General features: G+C 45.2%; 1 protein-coding gene across 1 annotated transcript; it reads right to left on the bottom strand.

Moving 5' to 3' along the window:
• Positions 1-261: 261 nt before the first annotated feature.
• Positions 262-22927, bottom strand: Oit3 (oncoprotein induced transcript 3). Its single transcript, XM_075980211.1, has 9 exons — positions 22594-22927; positions 19691-20065; positions 18479-18586; positions 14368-14490; positions 8275-8397; positions 6911-7071; positions 5002-5417; positions 2677-2776; positions 262-1392 (listed from the first exon to the last, which is right to left on the bottom strand). The coding sequence occupies exons 1-9, from the start codon at positions 22661-22663 to the stop codon at positions 1219-1221; spliced, it is 1650 nt and encodes a 549-aa protein (XP_075836326.1). The 5' UTR covers positions 22664-22927; the 3' UTR covers positions 262-1218.
• Positions 22928-23812: the final 885 nt, after the last annotated feature.

Raw genomic sequence — 23812 nt, 5'->3', positions numbered from 1 at the left:
CTTTGGCCGTTTATAGAGAAGCATTTCTGATCTCTGACCCCAAATTCCCACTCCTTATCCCTTTCCTAATTTCATTAAGTTGAACCAGAATTGCCAATCATCCCATGTGGTAATAAAAGAGAAAAAGAAGGAACTGTTCATTACAACTACTTTGAGAAAGAAAAAGAAAACTTTGTTGATTATACATAATGTCAGGAGCTAATTAAAATATCAAGGAGCCAAATTCAACTGTAGATAATTTATCTTTGTAGTTTGATATTTATTTCAATAAAATATATCGAGCACCTGCAAAGTAAGAGTATGGTATAATTTTATACCCTTTCCTTATTGTCTTACCTAGCTGAAGAAACAGAATACCAATGCTCAGGACACACGGGACCAAAATTTAGTTTTGCTTACAGTTCAGTTCAGCCACTGAACCACTTACATGCATGCTGATAATTTTTAAAATTATTTTATTTTATATGTATGACTGCTCGGCTTGCATGTGTGTCTATGCACCATATGCATGTCTGGTGCCTGAGGAGGTCAGAAGAGTCCATTGAATCCCCTGCAACTGGGGTTACAGACAGTTGTAAGCCACCATGTGGGTACTGGGAACTAAACTCAGATCCTCTGCAAGAGCAGCCAATGTTCACAAGCACCTTCTGAATTTATCTTTAGGTGAAAACATTTCACCCAAGGCAATATGAAAACACTGAAAAATTCCTATGAAACATCCAACCTATTATATTTTCTCTTATACATTATTTTATTGATAGCTTTCAAATCTCCTATAATATTCCGTATTGGGGTTAGAATTTTAAGACATAATTATTATATGTTTAGGGGCTCATGGGTTATAGTTTTAGTAATTAATTTCTTTAGGTTTGTAAATTGGAATGTTATTCCCAGCACCTCATTTTAGTGGCCCTATTATACCCTAAACGAGGTATTTCATTGTAAGAAAGAAATGGAGGAAACAAGAGAGGTGTCCTTCCATGAGGACGACATAGTTCTTCAAATCCAGAAACTGATTTGGCCACACAGGTCAGCAGCGCTGTCTGTGATTTGTACCAACCCAGGGACAAAACCAGCTCGTCAATCCTTTCGTGTGGGGGGAAGGGTTGTCTAAACTCACAGTATATGATTTAAGGAAGCCAGGTGGTCTGGGAGGGTCTCTGATGTTCTAGAGGACATTGGAAGATGGTCCAGAGAGGAGGGTGGCTGGAAGTGGGGCTAGTCCTCCCAGTCGATGGTGATGGGACCTCCAGTCAGAGTCTGGCTCTGAAGCCCAGCAGAGTCCTCGTCTTCCCCCACCTCACGACGCACTCGGCGGTGGCACCCCTGGGCACAGCGGGAGCGTTCATCCAGAACCCCACAAACAAGAACGCGGCAGTGAAGAAATACCTCCTGGAGAGAAGAGAATCATGGTTAAGCTGTGGTACCAACTGTCACTGTGGGCAACGGCCGAGAGCCACCCCACAGGACCCCAAGTGCCATCTCAGCCACAGCAGCAACAACTTGAGGTAGCAGTGACACTCTTGTGTTTATGGACAGGAAAGCGAGAGGTCGGATAAGGAAGTTGTCCAGTCCACACACTTAGAAATATTGGCTGAGTTGGAAGGGAGTCACGTGGGTGCCCTCAAAATCTAGACCCATAACTTTGGCATGCTGAAGAGACTTTAGAGAAACAGCATGTCCTGGCATTAGCGTGTCAGTCCTGGGCTGGAGTAACACTGGGGTCAAGTACTTCTATTGTGAAGGTCCTTTCTGGAAAGATCTGCCTAGGGCAGGTTCAGCTATTGAGCTGGAGTTCTGGAACAACGAGATGACTTGAAAGGACACTTGGTGGCAACGTGGAAGAGAGTGCCACTCTGCTGAGCTTCATTTGGGTTGTGTTTCGACACTGGTGACATCAGCAAAAGCTCGAGTTTGTCACCCAGCCTCTTGGGACAGCCTCTTGCCATCCTGGCCCTCATAAACACAGGCTGCTAGGACACTTTCTTCACGTTTGTTTTTCTTGTGTTCGCAATGTAAAAAACTGCCTAATGTTGCACTAAATTGAAAGAGTCGTTATGTTTATTTGGGGGCCTCTTTCCTCCTCTTATGACCATGTTCTATAAACATATCCAGCACACTGTTTTGTCCTTGTGAAACTGCCAAAAACGTATTTAGATAAAATCATGCTGAGTTAATGATTATGGCATACTAGCAGGTAACTTACTTTTAAAACCTCAAGTTATACTGTTGCTGTTCGCTTCCTACGGCTTTGAAAGCTTGGTAATTAGTCATTTCCCATACATTCCATGTGGAGCATGCCATATTGCGAAGCTGTGTCCTACGATTAGCGTTGTGAGTTCTAGTCTCTTCCCAATTCATTACTGCCGTTCTGTGAGATTCCTGCCTAAATCTTTGGTTGAACTGATGATAACACTGGCTTTTCCCCTTATCTGCCCACAAAGATTTCAGATTACGGTCCTATAATACTCTCTGTGCGCAGTCATTTTATGTGGGAGTTGGGTGGGGCAGGCAACTGTGACATATATGGATGCCGAGTTTCTTGATAGTTTAACTATATTCTCCCAGAGGTCAGGAGGAAGCTGATCGCAGACTCTCAGAATGTCAATGCATCGGGACAACGTGAAGGCAGGCTCAGGCATGGGGCTGGGAGACAACGGTATTCGGTTTGCTTACCTTGTGATCTTTACCCACAAACTTGAAGACGGGGACCTGAAAGTGCTTTGCTAGGTGGTCCCGGGATGAGTACTGCTTCACCGAGTCATCGGAAACACAGCTGGAGGTGGGAGAGAGAGAGAGCGCGTCAGATCCTATCGCCCCCACAGAGGCAGAAAGCAATCCCAGCTAGGGCAGTTGGGCCAGGAGACGTAAAGTGGGTGCAGCAGGCTGGGCTGCATGCCAGCCTGGGGAGAATAAAGGGGAAACGGCATCCCTTCCTGGCAAAGGCATCTCCAGAGCTCTTGAAGCTGTGCTAAGTATCAAGTCTTCCCATCCTTCATTCACGGAGCCTCAGAGAGTACAACACTTCCTGCTTGATTAAGAGCTGTAGGTATTAGAAGCACAAAGTGTGCTTCAGAGAGACCTTTGGCTAGTAAGGTCGTCTTCCCGTTGGTCATGTATTGTTGGAGTCTGGGTTTAGGTATTTACTGGTGTGAGAAGGCTTTTTTAACTTAACACCGATTTCCTATAAGGTACACAAGCTCCTGGCGGGGGTACAAAGGGCAATGAGCCATCGCTGTACACACATTTAAACTTGTCATGTGACAACTGGCCTCAAACGGTTTAATTTCTCTTTTCCCAAATATTACAGCAAGCTGCCATTTCACAGAGTCTGTGGCCTTCATTGTAGGTCAGTTTGACACATTGCTCTGAGGTTGCTGTCGGGGTAAACTGGGGAAGGACACAGTATCGGACACGCTAAGACTGGGACTTTGGATACCAAGGCACAATTTCTCCTAAGAAGCCAAGGACTGTCTTTGTGTGCTTTGGCCCATTCTAACTCAGTTGCATCTTGGTGCATGTGTGCACATATGAACATGAGAGTGCACACACACAGATATATGTTTTTCTCTTCTGTCTGTGCTGAGGATCAAGGAAGAAAGGGCACAGCTTCTTTGAACTATGTAAACAGAAGGAAAAGTCCTTTACCCAGGGTCCAAGTAACAAATACATAAGCAGATTTCCCCAGCATTGAGATAAGAGGTGACTCATTCCCAGAAAATGTAAAAAAAAAACACGGCTTCTAAGCTGACCTCAATGCATGAAGGAGTCCCGTTTAAGGCACTACTGTGTAAGAGCAAAACAAGAAGCTGAAGCAAGCTAAAGACTCCCAAGGGAACTGGGCCAACCAGGGAAGAGAAGAAGCTGAGGAGTGTTGTGACACACACTACACCCTTCCCCTGTCTAGAAGGATGCAGTTCCTGATCACCTAAGATGTGTCCCAGCTGCCATTTAGGCCGAGAAAGAACAAAATCTTGACATAAAATAGGGAGCAGATAAATTTTCATTGATGTCACACACACCTACAGATCCCAGTCCGGGACCTTTCCGTGATGCCACAGAAATCTCAATATTTATTCCCTAGAATTAACCCAGAATTTCTTCCCTTGGCAACACTACCAACTTCACTTCTTAATTTTATTTTTGTGTATCCGTGTATGTGTGAGATGTATGTTCATGTTCATATGTGTGTACGCCTGTGTCCGTGTGGGTACAGATGTGTGCAGGTGTGGAGGAGAGAGGTCAATGTCGGGTGTCTTCCTGAGTCATTCGCCACCTTTGATTTGTTTTGTTTTGCTTTTTGTTTTTTCGAGACTGGGTTTTTCTGTGTAGCTTTGGAGACTGTCCTGAAACTCACTGTGTAGACCAGGCTGGCCTAACTCAAACTCACAGAGATCCAACCTGTCTCTGCCTAGAGTTAAAGGCGTGTACCACCAATGCCCAACTTTCACCTTAATTTTTGAAGCAAGGTCTCTCCCTGAACCTGGAGCTCATAGATTAGGCAGACTGTTTAACCCCGGGGCAGTGGGCTCCTTGGTTCTGGAGATCTGAACTCACAGCCTCGCTCTTGTGGCAGGCACTTCACACACTGAGCCATTTTCCCAGCCCCTACTAGCAAAGTTCTGGAAACTAGCTGTTTCAGTGTCTTCCCACAGCCCTCCTCCTTCCTGACTTCCAGCCCCTCTGGGCAAGTTAGTGGATCCTAGTCACACAGGGTAATTCTCTTTGCCTGTAGTTCTGATCTTGTTGAGACTGACGCACACTGCTAGCGGCCTACTGAACTTCCTGGGCATTCCATGGGCATTTCAAGTGTAAAATTATTCACTGTTTTTGATTAAATCCAATCGTACCTCAAATTGTAAAATAATAATTAAATTATTTTATACTTTATTATTAATAATAAATATTATTAACAAATATCATTATTTGTTATTAAAATATAATTGAAAATATAATATATAATATTTCACACACACACACGTTGTGGCCAGCAGTACTCACCCGTCCTGGATCAGGTAGTACTTAAGTATCTCGTCCATCTTGGCAGTGGGCGTGGCGAAGCAGCTCTCCACCAGGCTCTCCAGGCCACTCACGTGCACGAGGGGCTCGATGCCGAAGTAGAGAGAGTCGCGAAGCTTGAGCGAGGGCAGAGTCTCCCGGTAAGGCTCCTCAAACTCGTGGTCCTTGAAGATCTCCAGCGTGAAGGGGAAGATGCCGTGGTTTCGACTCCTGATTTCCAGAGGGGCATTGCGCAGGTTGGGCACGTAGCCTTCAGAGATGGTGTACAGTCGTGGGAACTCGCAGATCACAGGGATCAGCAGTTCGCTGGTCCGAATGATGATGTCCCCGCTGCTCCCAGGGGTCTGCTTGGGCAGACCCGTCACGAGGTTGCTGGCCACGATCTTGTCATTCACCACCTGCGCCAGTCCGGGGTGAAGTGAGACTGTGAGATTTATTTCTAGTTATCTCTCTTCTTACCTTAACATCCTCCAAACACCAAACGTATGTCGAACATCACGGATTTCATTTCCTGCACCAGAGGGACTTTGGGTTTGAGTGCGCGTGTTTTGGAATGGGGGCTGTTTATCTTGCCCAGGTTGGCCTGAACTGGCCTCGAGTAAATCTGCCTAAGACGGTTTTCTCTTTGTCGGTTAGTAAGACAGGCAGAGTGAGCCAGAAGGCTTCCTTACAGGCATCCCTCTGGTTCATTAGGCATGAAACCTGATCTAGGGAGATACTCAGCAAATCCCAAGCTCTGGCATCCGGAAGAGGACAGCACAGCATGCTCTCGGCAGGAATATCAGATTTGGGATGCTGCTGCTTCTAAGGAATCCTGGATCCATCCCAAATCGGCACCTGCATAGGTGCCGAGGGGTTTCAGCTGTTTACCACACCCCCTTCGAATTCTACTCTACCACCAGGGAGTGGTACCAGCCAGTTCCAGGGCTATTTCATCAGGCTCTCCATAGAAACAATCCATACCACTTGCCTAAATGGTGAAGCCCTGCTCCTCTGTAGCTACCTCGGATGTCACCCACAGTGATTCACCCTCTGACTCACTTCTCAGGACTCATAAATGATCACTAAGGCTTCTTCATGGACCTGTATCCAGTCCTCTGGACAGTATCCATCTTGCACACTGTGGGACCACAGTTTCCAGCTCAATCCCGTCTTTGTGGACTCAAACCTGCTGTCTCCCCAGCCCTCCCTAGCACACACGCAGAACCTACGGAGCAATCTCTATCCTGTGTCCTTTCTAGTGTCTTTTTCTGGTGAGGATTCCTTGCAGATTACCTTAGCACAGACCTGGAGAATCCCTTAAGATTCTGCTCCTGAACCCCATCCAAAAGGCTCCTTGCTTCTTTGCTTGTGTGAGCCACGCACTTCTACCCACATCTAAGCCAGGCGTCCTTTTCATGGACTCCTAGAGGACAGCCCAGACCTTATTTACATTGTATGTATTGTTATCTCAGTACTGCTGTGTGCTTATTCCAGATCCCTGTCTGAGTTTCCAGCAGGGGGGTGTGAGCATGTTTCAGGAAAAGCAACAAAAAGAAACAAAAACGACCTTTTAACCTCAGCCTGGATCAATGCCTGAACTCACTCACTAGTCACAAATGAACCACCAGCCCCTTGGTCCCTATCATCCTCAGTCTCCAAATAACTACAGTGGGTGCATCTGCCTCTTTGTACCGCTGGGGATGATGCAGGAAAACACCTTGCATACAGGTTGCGTAAAACAGGGAGGGCTGAATTCTTCATTCCATTCCCTGTGTTCCAGGACCCTGGCGCAGGGCAGAGGGTGTTTTGAGCTCAGTTCTTTTCTGTGAATCTATCTCATCATCACAAGCCACACCATCCTTCTACCCTCTGTGAACCATCTTCCCTACATATCCGCCAGGGAACCTACGTCAACCACGGTGCCGCAGGTCTTGAGGGAGAAGACAATGTTGACGTGGGTGCCATTGGACACTCCTCGGCAGGAGTTGTTGGTCAGGAAGAGCTCCAGGCCACCAACCAGCTCCCTAGGGACACTCACTTCGATGGCGCTGGACTTGCACAACACGGGGACTGTGAGAAAGGGGACTCGGTTAGAACATGAAACCCGGCTTGGGGAAAAGGCTACAAAACTCCCAGGGGAACGCTTTCTCCTCCACACAGCCTGCTCTTTTGTTCTTTCCTCCAGGAAAGGGCTCAAAGCAAGGTGATGAATACTACCATGCTCCCTAGCTCCCAAGATTATAGCCAATGGTGCTCTCAAAACACATATTCCTTTTAACAGGAAACAGTGGGGTCAGGCTTCAGATCGACAAACGCCAGCCTGAGGTGTGGCTGGCATGATTCCATGGAGTGAGACACCCCGAGGATGAACTTTGGCGCCAGCACAGTTGACTGGCAACACAGGGAAGACACAGCTGACATGGGTTTAAATGGCACAACAGCACTGCTGTGTTTTGACCATCAGTTACTGCCCCATTAATCGGGTAATAAACAGTGTTCCCGCACTCTGGAAGCCTTCCAATTGTCCGTGAGCTCCTCAGCAAACTGTAAACTCTGACTATAAAATTTCACTTGACCTTAATATTAAAAAGAGCCTGCTTTTCTGTGGCGGTCCTGCGTCTATTTCCTCTGACCCTGTAAACACCCAGAAGGATTCTAGATACTTCCAGAGTCCCGCCTGTGAGCAAACATCTCAGCAGTGAGATGCGCCAAGATATCAGAAATGGGCGCCTGGTCGGTGTCTGCTGGGTGCTGGAATTATTATCCCAGACACCAAGAACTAGAAAACAGTTCTCCGAACACTGTTAATGGGGGACGAGCCATCATTCCTCCACATTCTAGCTAGTTTGGGCCCATGAAACTGTGGAATAAGGACAGTGCTGATACTTCCAAGTTGAGCGGTTGCCGTACTGTTGATTATAGAAGTCAGAGAACAGCTCAGAGGCAACCAGCAAGGGAAAGTTGGATTTTCTTGACTTTAAAAAAAGAGACCTTCTTCCACTCCTGTCTGTTTTTGAGACAAGGTCTCACTGTGTGGCTCAGGTTGGCTTTGCACTCAGGCAGAGCTCCCCTGGCCTCCACCTCCCAAGTGCTGAGGTTGCAGATGTGAGCCATCACTCCCGGCCAGGGTGTTCTCTGTTGCACGGTTCCAGAATGGTGACTCAGGGAACTCCTGGCACCCGAAAGATAAGACTCTGAAAGTCTTGGGGGAGGGAGGGCAAAGGTAAGGGGAGGAGGGTGTGTAAACCCGAAGGGAGTCAAACCTCGCCCTACCTTGGCAAGTGTGGTTATCTTCAGACAGCACCAAGCCCCTGGGACATGCGCACTGATAGCCCTTCGCGGAGCCCAGGCAAGAATGACTGCAGCCGCCATTGTTATTGTGGCATCCTTCAATGTCTGCAAAGGGAACCGACAAAAATGAGTCCCCATGCGACCCTCTTCTGCAGGAATCCTAGCATCAATCGCCGGAGATTATTCTTGATTCATGACGGAACCCCTGAGGTCTTATGCGGTCAGCGAAACATGAGGCAACCCGCAAACATTTATTAAAGGCCGTGACTGCCAACAGTCCGTCCACAGCGAAGCTTACCGAGGCGCTCCAGGCATTTCAGAGTGTCTTTCAAAGTTTTCCACGTCTCTCTGTTGTTTCTCGCATGCTTACAGTGAGGTCATGAACATGTATGGCTAAGACCCAACAACCATTTCTTAACTGTTGTAACATTTAATCTATTTATATAAGTTATAATTTGATAGGCTTATTGATGGATAAAAAGAGATTGAGTAACAGTTCACCTGGACCAGCTGGGTGGGTCAGAGTTGCGGCAGACTGATTGGATCCCTGGCCCCTCTCCTAGTCTCCCTAGGAATAAGAGCTCTCTCTGGATATGAAAGGTCTTGGGTAGACTTGGGACTGGAGACATAGCTCAGTCATAGAGTGTCTGCCTATCATCCCAAAGGTTCCAGGTTCCACCCCTGCCCTAGCATGTCAATGACAATAATCTTCATCATCATGACTTTTTATGGGAACTGAACATTATCTTTTAGGTTGAGGACTGTCAAATTCCAACCTGCTACACAGTGTTATAAATAAAGGTTTATTAGCACACATAGGCATGACTATTTGTTGACAATTGTGTATGACTGGACTTTTTTGTTTGTTTGCTTGCTTGCTTGCTTGCTTGTTTTAAACTACAAAGGCAGAACTGGGCAGTTTTGATTGATTCTGGATGGTCCACGAAACGTAAAATATTTACCATCAGCACATTATGGAAAAGTTTTGCTGAGCCCTGTTCTAAGTTAAGATGATGGAAGGAGATGTTTTGGATCACCTAAACTGCTCAGGGAGAGATGGAAGCTGATTCTGAAGGATGATAGTCAAAACAGGTTAGTGAAGAAAAAGTTTAAAAAAGGCCAGGCGGTGGTGGCACACGCCTTTAGTGCCAGCACTCGGGAGGCAGAGGCAGGTGGATCTCAGTGAGTTTGAGGCCAGTCTGGTCTATAGGTGAGTTCCAGGACAGCCAGGGCTACACAGAGAAATCTCATCTCAAAAAAAAAAAATGTTAGTGGAGCCAGCAGTAAGTTAACTTGATACACACAAATCAGTGTGCTCGGGAAATGTAATAAAGTCACAACAAATGAATCTTTGTTAACTGTTTAGAAACCCAGCTGTAATACTTAAAACATTTATGCAGCGTGTGTGCATGTGTATGTGTGTGTCCAGCAAAGCCACAGTGTGTGAGGTCAGGGGTTGTGGGAGTTGGTTCCCTTCTCTACCATGTGGGTTCTAGAGATCAAATCAGGCCATCAGGTCTGGTGTCAATCAGCCTTCCCTGCTGAGACACCTCACAAGATCTAGACAATCCATATATTTTTAGAGGATATAGGCACTTTGTAGATTTTTTAGGCTAGTTGAGATTATGGATAACAAGTTGGGAGAAAATATAAACTATGCTACTATGCTAGGGAGTGTTAAAATCAGTAGGCGTGGTGGTGGTGCACGCCTTTAGTCCCAGCACTTTGGAAGCAGAGGCAGGTGGGTCTTGGGATCAAGCTCCAGACCAGCTGAGGGAACCTAGTGAGGGCCTGTCTCAAACAAACATGCAAACAAAAAGCCCCAACACTGGTATGCGTTTTTCTTTCTAAAAGAAGGCTTCTCTTCAGTCCTGAGGATAACCCAGGTGCTCACCACACTTAGCCAGCACCCTGGTACCCCCACCTGCAAAAATGACCTTTCCAAAGTGGTTTTATTTTTCTGAGTTGTGATTTCAATATTTGTAAGATGAAGGGCTAACCCTAACTTATCACACTGGGCATTTTCAGTTGTAAAAATTCAAAAGGAAAAGCAGACCAAAGAATCCAAACTGCTTTAAAGGGTTTCAACCTTGGGATGGTGGAACAAGATGTTCAGAGCGGAAATACCCTAGCAACAGAGATTGCTAAAAGGGGATCATTTACAAATGCCCTTTTACTCTTCTGTGTTTTCCTATTTATATCACAAACTATTAAAATTTACTTAAAAATTTAAAAGTACAATTAATTTTTAAGAAGCTATAATCATTTAATAGCCGCACTAAAGAAACAAATACATTCAGCCTTTCAATAAAAGTTAAATGTTATAAATAGAAACAGTATTCCTAAAGTATTACTCATATAAACACATAAAATTTTTATCATTTGCTAAATATTTTTCAGTTATGGTTATTAGGTTTTAAGGTTATATGAGTATTAACCATGATAGTCTCAATAAAGTGCTCATGAATAATTACAAATGTTCTTCATGGACTATTTTATTACTATTCAAATATGCAAAAATGATTACACAAAATTATTAAGATTTAGGGAAGATTCCACACATTATCCTTATTCAATAAAATTTATAATAATTTAGCCTTGTTACGAGGACAGCAATTTAATGTTCCAGTTAATGTGTTCTGTATTAATAATGCAAACTTTGTTGGACGGTACTCATAAATTTTCTCTTTGGGATGGTATTTTATTATTTTGAATGTGATGAGAATACAATGAATTTTAATATACAGATTACAGCTCTATTAATACACAACCTCAATTCCCCTGAAGGACAAATCATATGTCCTCTATAAATAATAACAACTCTGCCATCTACCTCTCCATGGCGCCCTCTGCAGAGAATGTTAGGGGAACTCAGATTTGTGAAAGCAGATGCCATGTCACTTTAGCTGTGACAAGCTCGTGACCTGAGTCCCACGAAACAGTAGCAGATTACTGAATCATACCTGGTACCCCATAGCCACGTGTAAGACTACATCAACTAAAAAGTGAGAGTAATAATAGACAATTTCATCTCTATTCCTTGAAGTTCATCGACAAGTTTCTGGTTACTAAGCCACGTACACACAACATCTCATTACTAAAAGTAGACAATGGGGTTAGCGAGGTGGCTCAGTGGTTAGAGCACTTGCTGCTTTCTAGAGGACCTGGGTTTGATTCCCGGCATCCACGTAGTGGCTCACAACAATCTGTAACTCCAATTCCAGGGACTCTGACATCCTTTTCTGCCCCAGATATGCACATGGGGCACAGACATTCATGCAGATAGAATACCTATACACATAAAAATAAATAAGTTTTTTTTTAAAGAGTAGATTATTTGGGGACAGAAGCAATGGATCAGCGTTACGCTAAGATCACTTGTTTTTCAGTTCCTAGCTTCCACGTGATGACTCACAACCGCCAGTAACTCCAGTTTCAGGAGACCCAGCTCCCTCTCCTCACCCCTCTGGACACCAAACATTTATGTATGCCACATGTACACACATACAGGCAAAATACTCATATACATAAAATAAAATAAATAAGCCTAAAATTTGTAAGTAGATAATTTTATCTCCAAAAATATACTGACTTCCTCCAATAAAAGGAAAAATGACTCAATGTAATGGCAGTTTCTCAAATTTCTAAGCCAATAAGAATTATGCAAAAAAAAACAGTAGTCCTCCTTTACACAGATGATAAATGGGCTGAGGAAGAAATTGGAGAAACATCACCCTTCACAATAGTTACAAATAGCATAAAATATCTCGGAGTAACTCTAACTAAACAAGTGGAAGACCTGTATGACAAGAACTTTAAATCTTTGAAGAAAAAAATTGAAGAAGACACCAGAAAATAGAAAGATCTCCAGCACTCTTGGGTAGGTAACACAGTAAAAATGGCAATCTTACCAAAATTGCAATGCCCATTAAAATTCCAGCAAAATTCTTCACAGACCATGAAAGAACAGTACTCAACTTCATATGGAAAAGCAAAAAACCCAGGATAGCCAAAACAATCCTGTACAATAAAGGAACTTCTGGAGGCATCACAATCCCTGACTTCAAACTCTACTACAGAGCTACAGTGCTGAAAACAGACTGATATTGGCATAAAAAACAGACAGGAGGACCAATGGAACTGAATCAAGACCCGGATATTAATCCACATGCCTACAAACAACTAATTTTTGACAAAGAAGCAAAAGATATAAAATGGAAAAAAAGAAAGCATATTCAACCATTGGTGTTGGCATAACTTGATATCAACATGTAGAAGAATGAAAATAGATCCATATCTACCATCATGCACAAAACTCAAGTCCGAATGGATCAAAGACCTCAACATAAATTCAGCCACACTGAGCCTTATAGAGAGAAAGTGGGCAGTACACTTGAATGCATTGGCACAGGGAACCACTTCCTAAATATAACCCCAACAGCACAGACACTGAGAGAAACAATCAATAAATGAAACCTCCTGAAACTGAAAAGCTTCTGTAAAGCAAAGGACATGGTCAACAAGATAAAACAACAGCCTACAGAAAGGGGAAAGATCTTCACTAACCCCACATCAGACAGAGGTCTGATCTCCAAAATATACAAAGAACTCAAGAAATTGATCATCAAAAGAACAAATAATCCAGTAAAAAAAAATGGGGTACAGACCTAAACAGAAATCTCTCAACAGAGGAATCTAAAATGGCTGAAAGACACTTAAGGAAATGTTCAACATCCTTAGCCACCAGAGAAATGCAAATCAAAACAGCTCTGAGATTCCATATTACACCTGTAAGAACAGCTAAAATCAAAAACTCTGATGACAACTTATGCTAGATAGGATGTGGAGTAAGGGAACTCTCATGCATTGCTGGTGGGAGTACAAACTGGTACAGCCCCTTTAGATATCAGTATGGAGATTTCTCAAAAAATTAGGAAACAACCTACCTCAAGACCCAGCAATACCACTTTTGGGTATATATCAAAAGGATGTTCAATCATACCACAAGGATATGCCCTCAACTCTGTTTATAGCAGCATTGTTTGTCATAGCCAGAACATGGAAACAACTTAGATACTCCTCAACCAAAGAATGGATAAGGAAAATGTGGTACATTTACAAATGGATTACTACACAGCAGAAAAAAAAATAATGACATCTTGAGATTTGCAGGCAAAAGGATGGATCTAGAAAACATTATTTTGAGTGAAGTAATCCAGACTCAGAAAGACAAATATTATATGTACTCACTCATAAGTGGTTTTTAGGCATAAAATGAAGAAAACCAGCCTACGATTCACAATTCCATAGAACCTAGACAGCAATGAGGACCCTAAGAGAAACATACATGGATCTAATCTATATGGGAAGTAGAAAAAGACAAGATCTCCTGAGTAAATTGGGAGCATGGGGACCATGGGAGAGGGTAGAAGGGGAGGAGAGAGGAAGGGAGGGGAGCAGAGAAAAATGTATAGCTCAATAAAATCAATTAAAAAAAATCACCCATGGAATTTGTTAAAAATTCTAAGTTCTGAGGCCTCATCCCAGCCTGGTGAAGCTGACTTCCCCACTCACAAGAGTCCTGGTGGGGGCTGAGTGGGAGGCCAGTCTCGGGTCCAGGAAGGTTGAGAAAGGGGCTGTGGAGCATGCTCCGTTCCCGGTGCCTGCTGCCTGCTGCTCTGAGCTTCTTGCCAACAGCCTCGGGCACCTACTCGTTATCTAGAAACATAGTCACCTCAGCTTGACCCCAGACCACTCAGTCCGAATCTGCACCTCTACAAGATCCTGTGGGATTTGTGGGCACACTGAAGTTTGAGGAAAATGGGCATTACTCCACCTTAGCTTCCCACAGCGTCCTACTACTTGGAAACCCCTCCTCTTCAATCTTGAAGACAAAATCAATACTGAGTTCTGTCCACAGCTAAAGTGCCCTCAGTGCCCAGAACCCCGTTAGTCACCTCATGCTGACAAACTGTTATTTGCCTCCAGCAACAGGGCACCTTCCCAAACGCCAAAGAGCAAGCCAGAGGCTCGCTTTGGACGCTCAGTTTGCTTCCCCTCCTTATCCAGTCTTACCTTCACACGTTTTCCCATCGCTCCTCAGCACGCGGCCGACCCCGCACGCGCAGCGGTGTGAATTTTTGAGGTTTACACAGATCTCACTGCAGCCGCCATTATTCTGTTCACATTCGTTGTCATCTGTAGAAGAAAAACCATACCGCTGACGCTGACACATCGTTGAGCAACCTCGCCCTGTCCCCAGCCCCTGAACTGAATCCCCACCCCTTCTCAGATGCTGCTAAATCTCCTACTGTGGATCAGCACAGACACATGCGCTGGCCTGGTCTCCTCAGCCAAGCTGTTCGTTCACCTGCCTTCTGCTTGTTCTCTGCCAAGTGGAAGGTATCCGAACACTTGTTGAATTCCCATCTTTCAGGGTAGAAACTACGGGGCCGGCAAGATGGCTGAGCTCTCTGCTAACCCCTCCAGCCTGAGTTTGATTGGGGCCCACATGGTGAAAGGTAAGAGTGGACATCTAGAAGTTGTCCTGTGATCTTCACACGCATGGCATGGCACACGGGCATGCATGCACAATAAATACAGAAATATAATAAGGTAAGACTATGGGAGAAAATGAGGTTCCTTTTGTCAGCTGGGTATGCTTATTCGTTTTTATGGAAACCCTCTTTCTCAAATGAGTTCATGAAAAATTGTTAAATGCAAGATTATATATTGGGTTTTGTTTTAATGCATAGAAGGAGCTTACAGGGCAGAAGGAAGTAGCTAGCAAAGCACTGTGTGAGACAGTCTTCTGGTACTACATGGCAAACCACTCTCAAAAATCAACTCTAAAAATGAAAATATTCTCAGCCGGGCTTGGTGGCACACACCTTTAATCCCAGCACTTGGGAGGCAGAGGCAGGTGGATCTCCTTGAGTTGGCAGCCAGCCTGGTCTACAGATCGAGTGGCAGGACAACCAGGGCTACATAGTAAAACCCATTTTTTTTTAAAAAAAAAAAAAGTATTCTCACATTATATTTAAGAAATGATTTTTAGTCTATAAAATATCTGATGAGCTATGCATAGATTCTTGCTGAAAATAACACACACACACACACACACACACACACACACACAATGGACACGAAATGCCTGTCTCCTGCAAAGCAAAGGATGCTGAGAATAAAGTGTGTCTCAGCTCCTAGGAAGGAACCTGGATTCAGGATGGGAGCCAAGGGCTGGAGCTAAATGCTCACAGTGAATCAGAACATTGTTTTGGACCCAGGCTAGGAGATGGGGTGGGTGGAGTTCCATTTATATCCAGAGCCCCAGAGTAGGTGCCTCCCTCTGAGGCTTTGGTCATGGTCTAAGCAAACCCAAAAGTTCATGTGTTGGAAGTTTGGCCCCCAGGGCGATGTTATGAGGTAGGTAGCCATTGGAAGTGACTGATGTGGTTCTTGTGGGGTCCCTGTTCTCACCACCTTCCTGTCTTCGCTTGTGTTCCTGGAATGCCATCTCCCACCAGACCTTCCCGGGAGCTGAGCCACTGATGGCAACCCACCCCTGAGCCTCCCTGAATTGTGAACCCCGTTCTTTTTTCTTCATAACCTACTGAGTGTCAGCTATTACATTATAGTAACAAGAGGGACTAATAAATATTTTAATAAAATCAAGGGTAAAATTCTGCTGCAGGTAGCAATTAGGGGGCTCCCTGCAGGAGGCCCAAAGGGAGAGATCCGTGTGCAGTGGACCCCCTGGGCCAGGGTGCTGCCATGGTTACAGCATGGATTCACACTTCCCACTCACTCAGGATGTAGATCTTGATCTCAGAAACTGATGTGCAGTTGGGCCTGGAAAGCTGTTCTGGAGTAGAGCATCCTTGGAGCAGGTGGGAGGGGCAGAGAGCCACAGAAATCCCCTAATGCTACATGAGGGTCTAGCATAAAACACCATAGACAGCTCACAGTGAAAGTGGTCAGGCAAGATAACTGGGGGCTTTGAACTGGTAATAAAAGAACAACCCCGAAGTCTGTACAAGCATCTTTTTAAACTAGAAAAAAAAAATGAAAGAAAGGAACTATGGGCCGGAGAGATGACTCAGAGGTTGAGAGCACTGGCTGTTCCTCCAGAGGACCAGGTTCAATTCCCAGCACCCACATGGCAGTTAACAACTGTCTGTAAATTCCATCCCATGGGGATCTGACACCTTCACACCAATGCACATAAAATGAAGTTAAATAAATAATAAAAAGAAAGGAAGGAAGAAAAGGAACTAAATAAATCACAACTGAAAAGAAGCCAAGATTTAGAGCTTGCAGACTAGAAACTACAGTCAGTAAGATGAGAGTCTCATGTAGCCCATGATGGCCTAGAAGGCACTATGCAGAAAAGGCTGGCCTTGAACTCCTGATCTTCCCTTTCCACACTCCAAATGCTGGGATTCCAGCTGTGTGCCACCATGCCTGCCTAGATCCTAACTGGACCCTGACTTCTCCACTGGTGCAAGGGCACCAGGGAGGGCAGGAGGCCAACAGCTTCCTGACTGTGGGTATGACCCCACCGATGCCAGCACTTCTTCCAGGCCTCTAAGGCAAGCCTGAGCTGTTACCCTTGGGACTGTTTCTTCTTTTTATTTTTTAATGGGAGGAAGAAATTAACTTCTACTTATGTTGTCTAATGTTACACAGGGCTGTTATTTCTAGCCAGCGTAGGAATCGTGACCGCTAGCAACTCCACACGCGTGTTTACACCCTAGAGAAAGCGTCACGTGTGGAGTAAGGTGTCACTTGTATGTGAACTTTACAGATAGAATAATTCTGTATGGTGCCGTGTGGTCCATCCACACAGCAATACTAAAACACAGAGTTGAAGTGGGAAGGAAGCAGGCTGAGGTCTGAGCAGCAGCCAACCCCAGAGGATGGTGGGGTCCAGCTAGTTGGAACATCAACATTCTATTTTCACTTAAAAGAAAAGGGGAAACAAATTTTAACTGGGTACATGTGCATCTGCCTTGTTATCTTCTTACTCCTTCCCTCTGCCTAAAAAAAGCTAATTAAAGAAATAATTTAAATTGTTGGGTTAACTCGTTGGGTAAAAGGGCTCGCTGCCCAGCTGGGACCAGCTTGGTGGAAAGAGAGAACCATCTCTGGCAAGTTGTTCTTGACCTACCACATACACAATAAATAAGTGTAACAAAAAGTTTAAAATTGTTCATTTACACAAAAACTGAATTGAAGCTAAAGCTGACCTGCTTACATTGCCTGCGGTCGTCTTGCTGGAGCCCACAGGCTTAGGTAGGAACGTGGGGCTTTCACTAGGCAAAGATGTCTAAGCAATAATAGTGTTAAAAAGAGATAAGTGTGATGGGATGCCACGTTGGAGGCAAAAAGAAAAAGTCAATAAGTAAAAATATATTTGCATTGATGGGCAGTGGTGATGAATGCCTTTAAGCCCAATACTTCAACACTTGGGAGGAAGAGGCAGGTGAATCTCTGAGTTTAAGGCCAGCCTGGTCTACAGAGTGAGTTCTAGGATAGCCAAGGATACACAAAGAAATACTTGCATTTTTATATCTACCCAAAGGAAATATGCATAAGAAAATAACACGTTTTGGAACCTACTTTGAAATGATTTTATAACACATCTCAATTTGAATGCCCAATTTTTCATTTTTCTTTTCTTTTTTGAGACAGTCTTGTCTATGTAGCTCAGGGTGGTCTTGAACTCACTATTTTCCTGCCTCAGTCTCCTCAGTGCTAGGGTTACAGGAATGCTCCACACCTTAATGGATGCCAACTTTTAGCAGAAACACTTAGTCTGTATTTACAGTTAGTAAAAACAGACAGAATTTAGTCATTTGAGTTATCCCAGGCATTTTTCATTTGCCAATGGCCGAATCAAAAATTGATTTTATATTAAAATTTAGTAAAATTAATATTCAAATCCTCAGACACACTGGCCGCTTTTCAATGGCTCCATAATCACAAGGGACCAGGGCCGCGAGAGACGACAGTGCATTTCCGACCTCCCTCTCCACACCATGCGCTTGTAAGGCGCTTTAGTTATGACCGACTGTGACCAGCTCAACTGCAAATGCTCCGAGACTAAGAGGGATGGCTGCAGGGCCCTGATGTGTCCCTCCACTCCTGAGGGTCCCTTTCCAGCTTGTGAGTAGTTCTTTCTTACCAAGGCATGTCTGTCCATCTGGGCCCAGCGAGGTTCCCGGGGAGCATGCGCACTCGGTGGCGTCCTCGCAGCTACCATGGCAGACCTCATCACAGATGTCATAGAAATCTACGGAATGACAACGATTATCTGCTGTGAGTGGCGAGGCTCAGGGGACTCTCTCTTTGGAGTAGTCTCATGAATGCAGCCACGGGCTCCAATTCCCAGAACACCATCCTGACGTTTTTCATGGTTCAGGGCTGCATTGGCCACTGGAGAGAGATCAGCTGTTCAGATGATTGACCCCCAGCAAGAGTGGGAGTGGCCCACTGGTGGCCAGAGGACTAGTGCGGAAGAGCTAGGGACTACGGGTGAGGTCATGTTTCACTGTGGACTCTCCAAAATGTGTACAGGAACTGGGGACACCAGCTTCTGAGAGGCCCTTGGTTTGAGCCCTGCCCTCAAGGATGCTTACAGAGTCTCCAGCTTTGGGGGACTGGAGAGATGGATCAGGGTTAAGAACACTGGCTGTTCTTCCAGAGGTCCTGAGTTCAATTCCCAGCAACCACATGATGGCTCATAACCGTTTGTAATGAGATCTGGTGCCCTCTTCTGGCCTGAAGGCAGACATACAGGCAGAACACTGTATAAATAATAAATAAATCTTTATTTTTAAAAAATCTCCAGATTTTGATGTGATTAATCATATAGAAATTCACTTAAAAGTATTATTGATGTCGGGGGCTGGAGAGATGGCTCAGAGGTTAAGAGCATTGCCTGCTCTTCCAAAGGTCCTGAGTTCAATTCCCAGCAACCACATGGTGGCTCACAACCATCCGTAATGAGGTCTGGTGCCCTCTTCTGGCCTGCAGGAATACATACAGACAGAATATTGTATACATAATAAGTAAATAAATAAATATTTTTAAAAAGTATTATTGATATCACACCACCTCTTCTCATTGTATATCATTTCTGAAAAGCAATGACAGTGAGCACCATGCGGATGTCTGGGCATTTATCTGTCCACCTATTGATCACACAGCAACAGGTATCTCCAGAGGGTTCTTCTGTGCTCAGAAGGTTGGAAATCCATCACTTCTAATTCGATAATGTTTGAACGAATAGACTTAAAGTAAACCTGGGTCACAATAACGGATTCATATGGTGCTTTTCTCTTTAACGCCATCGGTGGCCTTACTGGGGAAGGAAGAGGGCGAGGAAGGTACTTACGGCCACAGTAGACGTGGAAGCAGACACTGGGCTTGGCCAGCCGATAAACATAGTAGCCTCCGGGGCAGGCCTTGACCTCCACCGTGGTGTTCCAAAGGCAGCAGTTCCCTTTGAAGCTGGCACAGGCCTGGCGTTGCACGATGCCGTCACTTTCTACAGGGTGGCTGCCGTTGAGCCAGACAGGTGCATGGGTCCCACAGTGGTTTTCTGGTATGCAGAAGGTGGGCATGGCATCTCCTGCCATACCCGTGAAGCGATACCATTCCCCATCCATATGGTTGTCGCAGAGAGGCTGGCTTTGAGACTCGTCGAACTGGTGGTCGGTGTTCCTCCAGGGCTCGTTCAGGCTGATGTAAGCCGAACAGGGATCTAGGGCTGGGAAGGAAAGGGGACTCAGAGAGACCTGGTGGTGTTTCAGCTCACAGCGCCAACAGCTACATCCACCTCAGTCTTTTTCAAACAAAAAGTGTGTGTGTGTGTGTGTGTGTGTGTGTGTGTGTGTGTGTAGCCAGATGTCAATCTCAGGCATCCTTCCTTAGGAGCCATTTTCTTTCTTTTCTTTAGACAGGTCTCTCTCTGACCTGGGACTCACTGGTTAGGCTAAACTGTCTGACTAGTGAGTCCCAAGAATCCTCCTGTCTCCACCTCCTTAGTTCTGGGATTAAAAGTCTGTGTCATGCCTAGTAGAGTTACAGCTGAGCTTGGTGTATATGAGGGCCAGCATTCCCACTAGCACCAGAATGGATACACAAATGAATGAGAAAATAAATCAATATACCAAGAGAATCATGTATAAGAGGAATTAGGTATTTTGATTCGAAGATAAGGACGGATGTTTATGGAAAAGCATATTTCAATCCAGCTATCCAGTCACGCAAGAGACTGTATTACGATGCAGTTAGCATCCCATTTTGGGAAATTAAGAAAGAAAAGAAAGGAGGAAAGCCTTGAATTACTTTTGCAAAAATGATAGTCAGAATCTTGAATCAGTGTGAAGTCTGACGGAATAAAGGGCATGGAAAGCTCGTTCCAAGGAAAGGGAAAAGGTCTGAGGCACACAGCCCGGAGCTTTGAAATACACAGCAACCTGGCAGGTGGACAGGGGAAATAACTTGACAGTCTGGGGAAAGAAGTGATTAGGACATTGAACTTTCTGGAAATGACATTTGCAGAGTTGTCGGTGGCACAGGCAACCTTTTCTTCAAGTTCTGCGGCTCCTCCCAAAGTCTTTAAAAACGCCCTTAAGCTGTCCCGGCTGAGTGCAAGCTGGCAATTCAGTGTTCCCTGGAGCGGAAGATATGTCCTCAAATTCCCTCACCTCTCCAAGGGAAAAATTTCCTCCTCAAATTCCCTCACCTCTCCAAGGGAAAAATTTCCTCCTCTGCCCCGCTGGCTGTGGTGCTTTGGCCAAGCGAGACTTCCAGCGCAATTCCACAGGTGATTATAAGCTCATAGGGACATTCCACTCCTCCCCTGCTCAAATTTTACGATAAATGGTTAGTCGCTCAACCTCTAATGGCATTGACAGCAAGTCCCATAATGACTCTTCCATTATTTCTAAAGTTTTCCTTACAGCTAAATGCCATTTCTTATACTGTTGCAAACTCATGCCTTCCTGTTGCAGAGGATCAATGGCAGAAAGAAGAGAAACGACCCTGGCATATGCTATGCAACCCCACAGGGAATGCCACACAAACAGCCGCTAGATATTGTCTAACACTAAATGCTTCCACCCTCTTTTAAAACATTCATTCTGTGTCAAATCCCGATTTCAGTCTCAACGTGGAGCCAAGAACGTGGTGTTACACAAATTGATCCTAATTAGCTCATACCATCCTTAACACCCGGGCGTGAAAGAGAAGAGCCCTATGTGTTCCTCTCAAAATCCGGCTCCCCTCTAGAGGGCTCAGTGTCTCAGGACACTCAGGAGCATCTTGGCTCCTGTACAAGGACCAACCACAGGGTGTGAGCAGACATCTGTGTCCCCATCTTGTCATCCTGGAGACTGGCATACCTGCGAGCCTCCCTTCACTACCCAGATCGTAGTCTTTGCGGCCCCTGTATCTTTGCTGCGTCTGGAAGCTCCCCACCCCTTGCCTCTTCCGTTCTACCTCCTCTCCTTTCTTGTGTTCCAGTCAGTGAACTGGCTGGCATCTTATTAACTGAAGCCTATAGTCGCTCACAATGTCTTAGGTTTTGTCTACATCGTTGCCTGTCCCAGGATGCCATCCAGAACACTGCGTTACATGTAGCCTTCATCTCTCCTCAGGGCTCAAACTTATTTTTAATGTATATACTCAAAGGTGCCAGAGCTTGGCCCAAGTCACTGCAGAGAAACAAATCTATTCTAGTCACATACCAAGCAGAAGTGCCCAGAAGGATCCTCGTTGGCCAATTTTCTGCCAAGCCTGAGAGGAACAGCTTAAGAGTTCTTTGGTCTGTGCAAAAAGCCATTCATATTTTTAAAGGCCAAACTTAATAAACATGTTATCCAGATCTGTGCCCTTTACAGGGACAGAACGTTCGGTCCCTTTTATTCGTTAAGGGAAAGGCCCTACCCTCATCTCTAAAAGAATCATTTCCATTCTTCAAGTGGGAGCTCGAGAGTGCTTGCACGAGAAAGGGATTGGAACTCCTTTCCACACGCGCTCCAAGCACGAGTTAGCTCCAGGAAGGTTGAGCGACAACAGAGAGCCATGGAGCTCTGGACACTCAGGTGGGAGGATAAAGGAGCAAGCAGCAAAAAATTCTCCAGGCATAGATCCTTGTAGGCCCAGTGGCTTTTTACACAAATGTGGCGGTCAGTATTTAAGGCCCCATTATATAGTCCTAACATTTGGCATACAATAGCACACAGCAACAACAAAAAGTGCATTGTATCACATTCTTGACCCAAGACTCACCTCTGGGCCACCCTGGGGTGACGGTGCTGAACAGGCAGGTGAGCAGCAGGAACAGGGGCATCTTTCTCATCCAGCTGCCAGGAACAGAGTGGAAATCTTTTTAACACTATTTTTCCTTTGTTCTTTCTTCGAGTACTTAGGGAAAAAATTCCCTTTAGGCTCTTAGGAAGCGAATCTGTAGCAGCGCTGGCTGGGACCTTATGGTGCAGCACAGGAGGGTGAGTGGTCCAAGGAGCCGACGGCTCTGGCCTTGACCCCAGATAGAGCCTGCTTTCCACTGCTAACAGTGCTATTGTCCTGATAGATGTCTTCAGAGGCGGGAAAAACCCCACCTCACCACCCCTCATCCTTCTATTGTTTTTTGTTTTTTTTCTCTGAAGAATTCGCTGTAATGGAGTCTTCGCTATCTTATCCAGAAGGGAACTCTTACTGAACGACATCCCCTCATGTCAAAATCTTTTTGGTGACTTCTAGGAACTGGCTTCCTGATGCTGCAGCCACGGCATTGTTCAGGCTTCCCCAGTGGGAACGGGATAAGCCACTTAGTCGGGACTGGTGATTGAGGACATGTCTCGATCTGACGGTCCAGGAGCTGACAGGAGCTCACACAAGGTCGTGAGGAGCCTGAGAGGGGCTGGCATTCTCTCAAGGAAGCTCCTAGGTTTGTCTTATTCTGGTCTCCCGTCTCAAGTAGAGACCTTCATGCGGGCATCGTCAACCCCAGTGGTAGAGCCTGGTGTCATTATGATGCATTTCTTCCCCACGTAACAGAGGTGTTAGGGATTATTGATTTCACCAATTCTCACACTAAACTAGGGGCAGGGACTTAAAATTAAGAGCTACCATTAAATTAACAAAATCCTGGAAAGTTCAAAATTGCCAAGAGTTTTCCTTTTCTCTTCCTCTGCCTTCCAAGTGCTGGGATTAAAAGCATGCACCACCACCACCCGGCTGGAGTTGTACTTTTGACCAGAGGGAACCTCTGGGGACTCTCACATGACATACCACCAGGCCTGGTTGCAGTAGTAACTGTAGGTGTGAGGGTTTGAAGGTTCCTGGTATTTTAGACTGTGGACACCAAGAAACAGCAATTCCAATAAAAGACCATGCGGAGGGGAAGATCAGAGGGGTAGGTCAGAAATCACCAGAGAGCCCTCATCCAGTGACAGATGGAGGCAGATTCAAAGACCCATGGCCAAACATTGGTCTGACCTTGGGG

The sequence above is a fragment of the Microtus pennsylvanicus genome, chromosome 7 (assembly GCF_037038515.1).
Source record: "Microtus pennsylvanicus isolate mMicPen1 chromosome 7, mMicPen1.hap1, whole genome shotgun sequence".
NCBI classification, from domain to species: Eukaryota; Metazoa; Chordata; class Mammalia; order Rodentia; family Cricetidae; genus Microtus; species Microtus pennsylvanicus.
This window is presented reverse-complemented; position numbering and strand designations above follow the sequence as displayed.

Excerpts from the sequence above, each read along its gene's own strand:
- Oit3 (XM_075980211.1), bottom strand. The coding sequence starts at position 22,663 with ATGAGAAAGATGCCCCTGTTCCTGCTGCTCACCTGCCTGTTCAGCACC. Across the intron at positions 7,072-8,274 it reads AGATAACCACACTTGCCAAG|TCCCCGTGTTGTGCAAGTCC; the intron begins GTAGGGCGAGGT and ends CCTTTCTCACAG. Across the intron at positions 1,393-2,676 it reads TTGTGGGTAAAGATCACAAG|GAGGTATTTCTTCACTGCCG; the intron begins GTAAGCAAACCG and ends TCTTCTCTCCAG.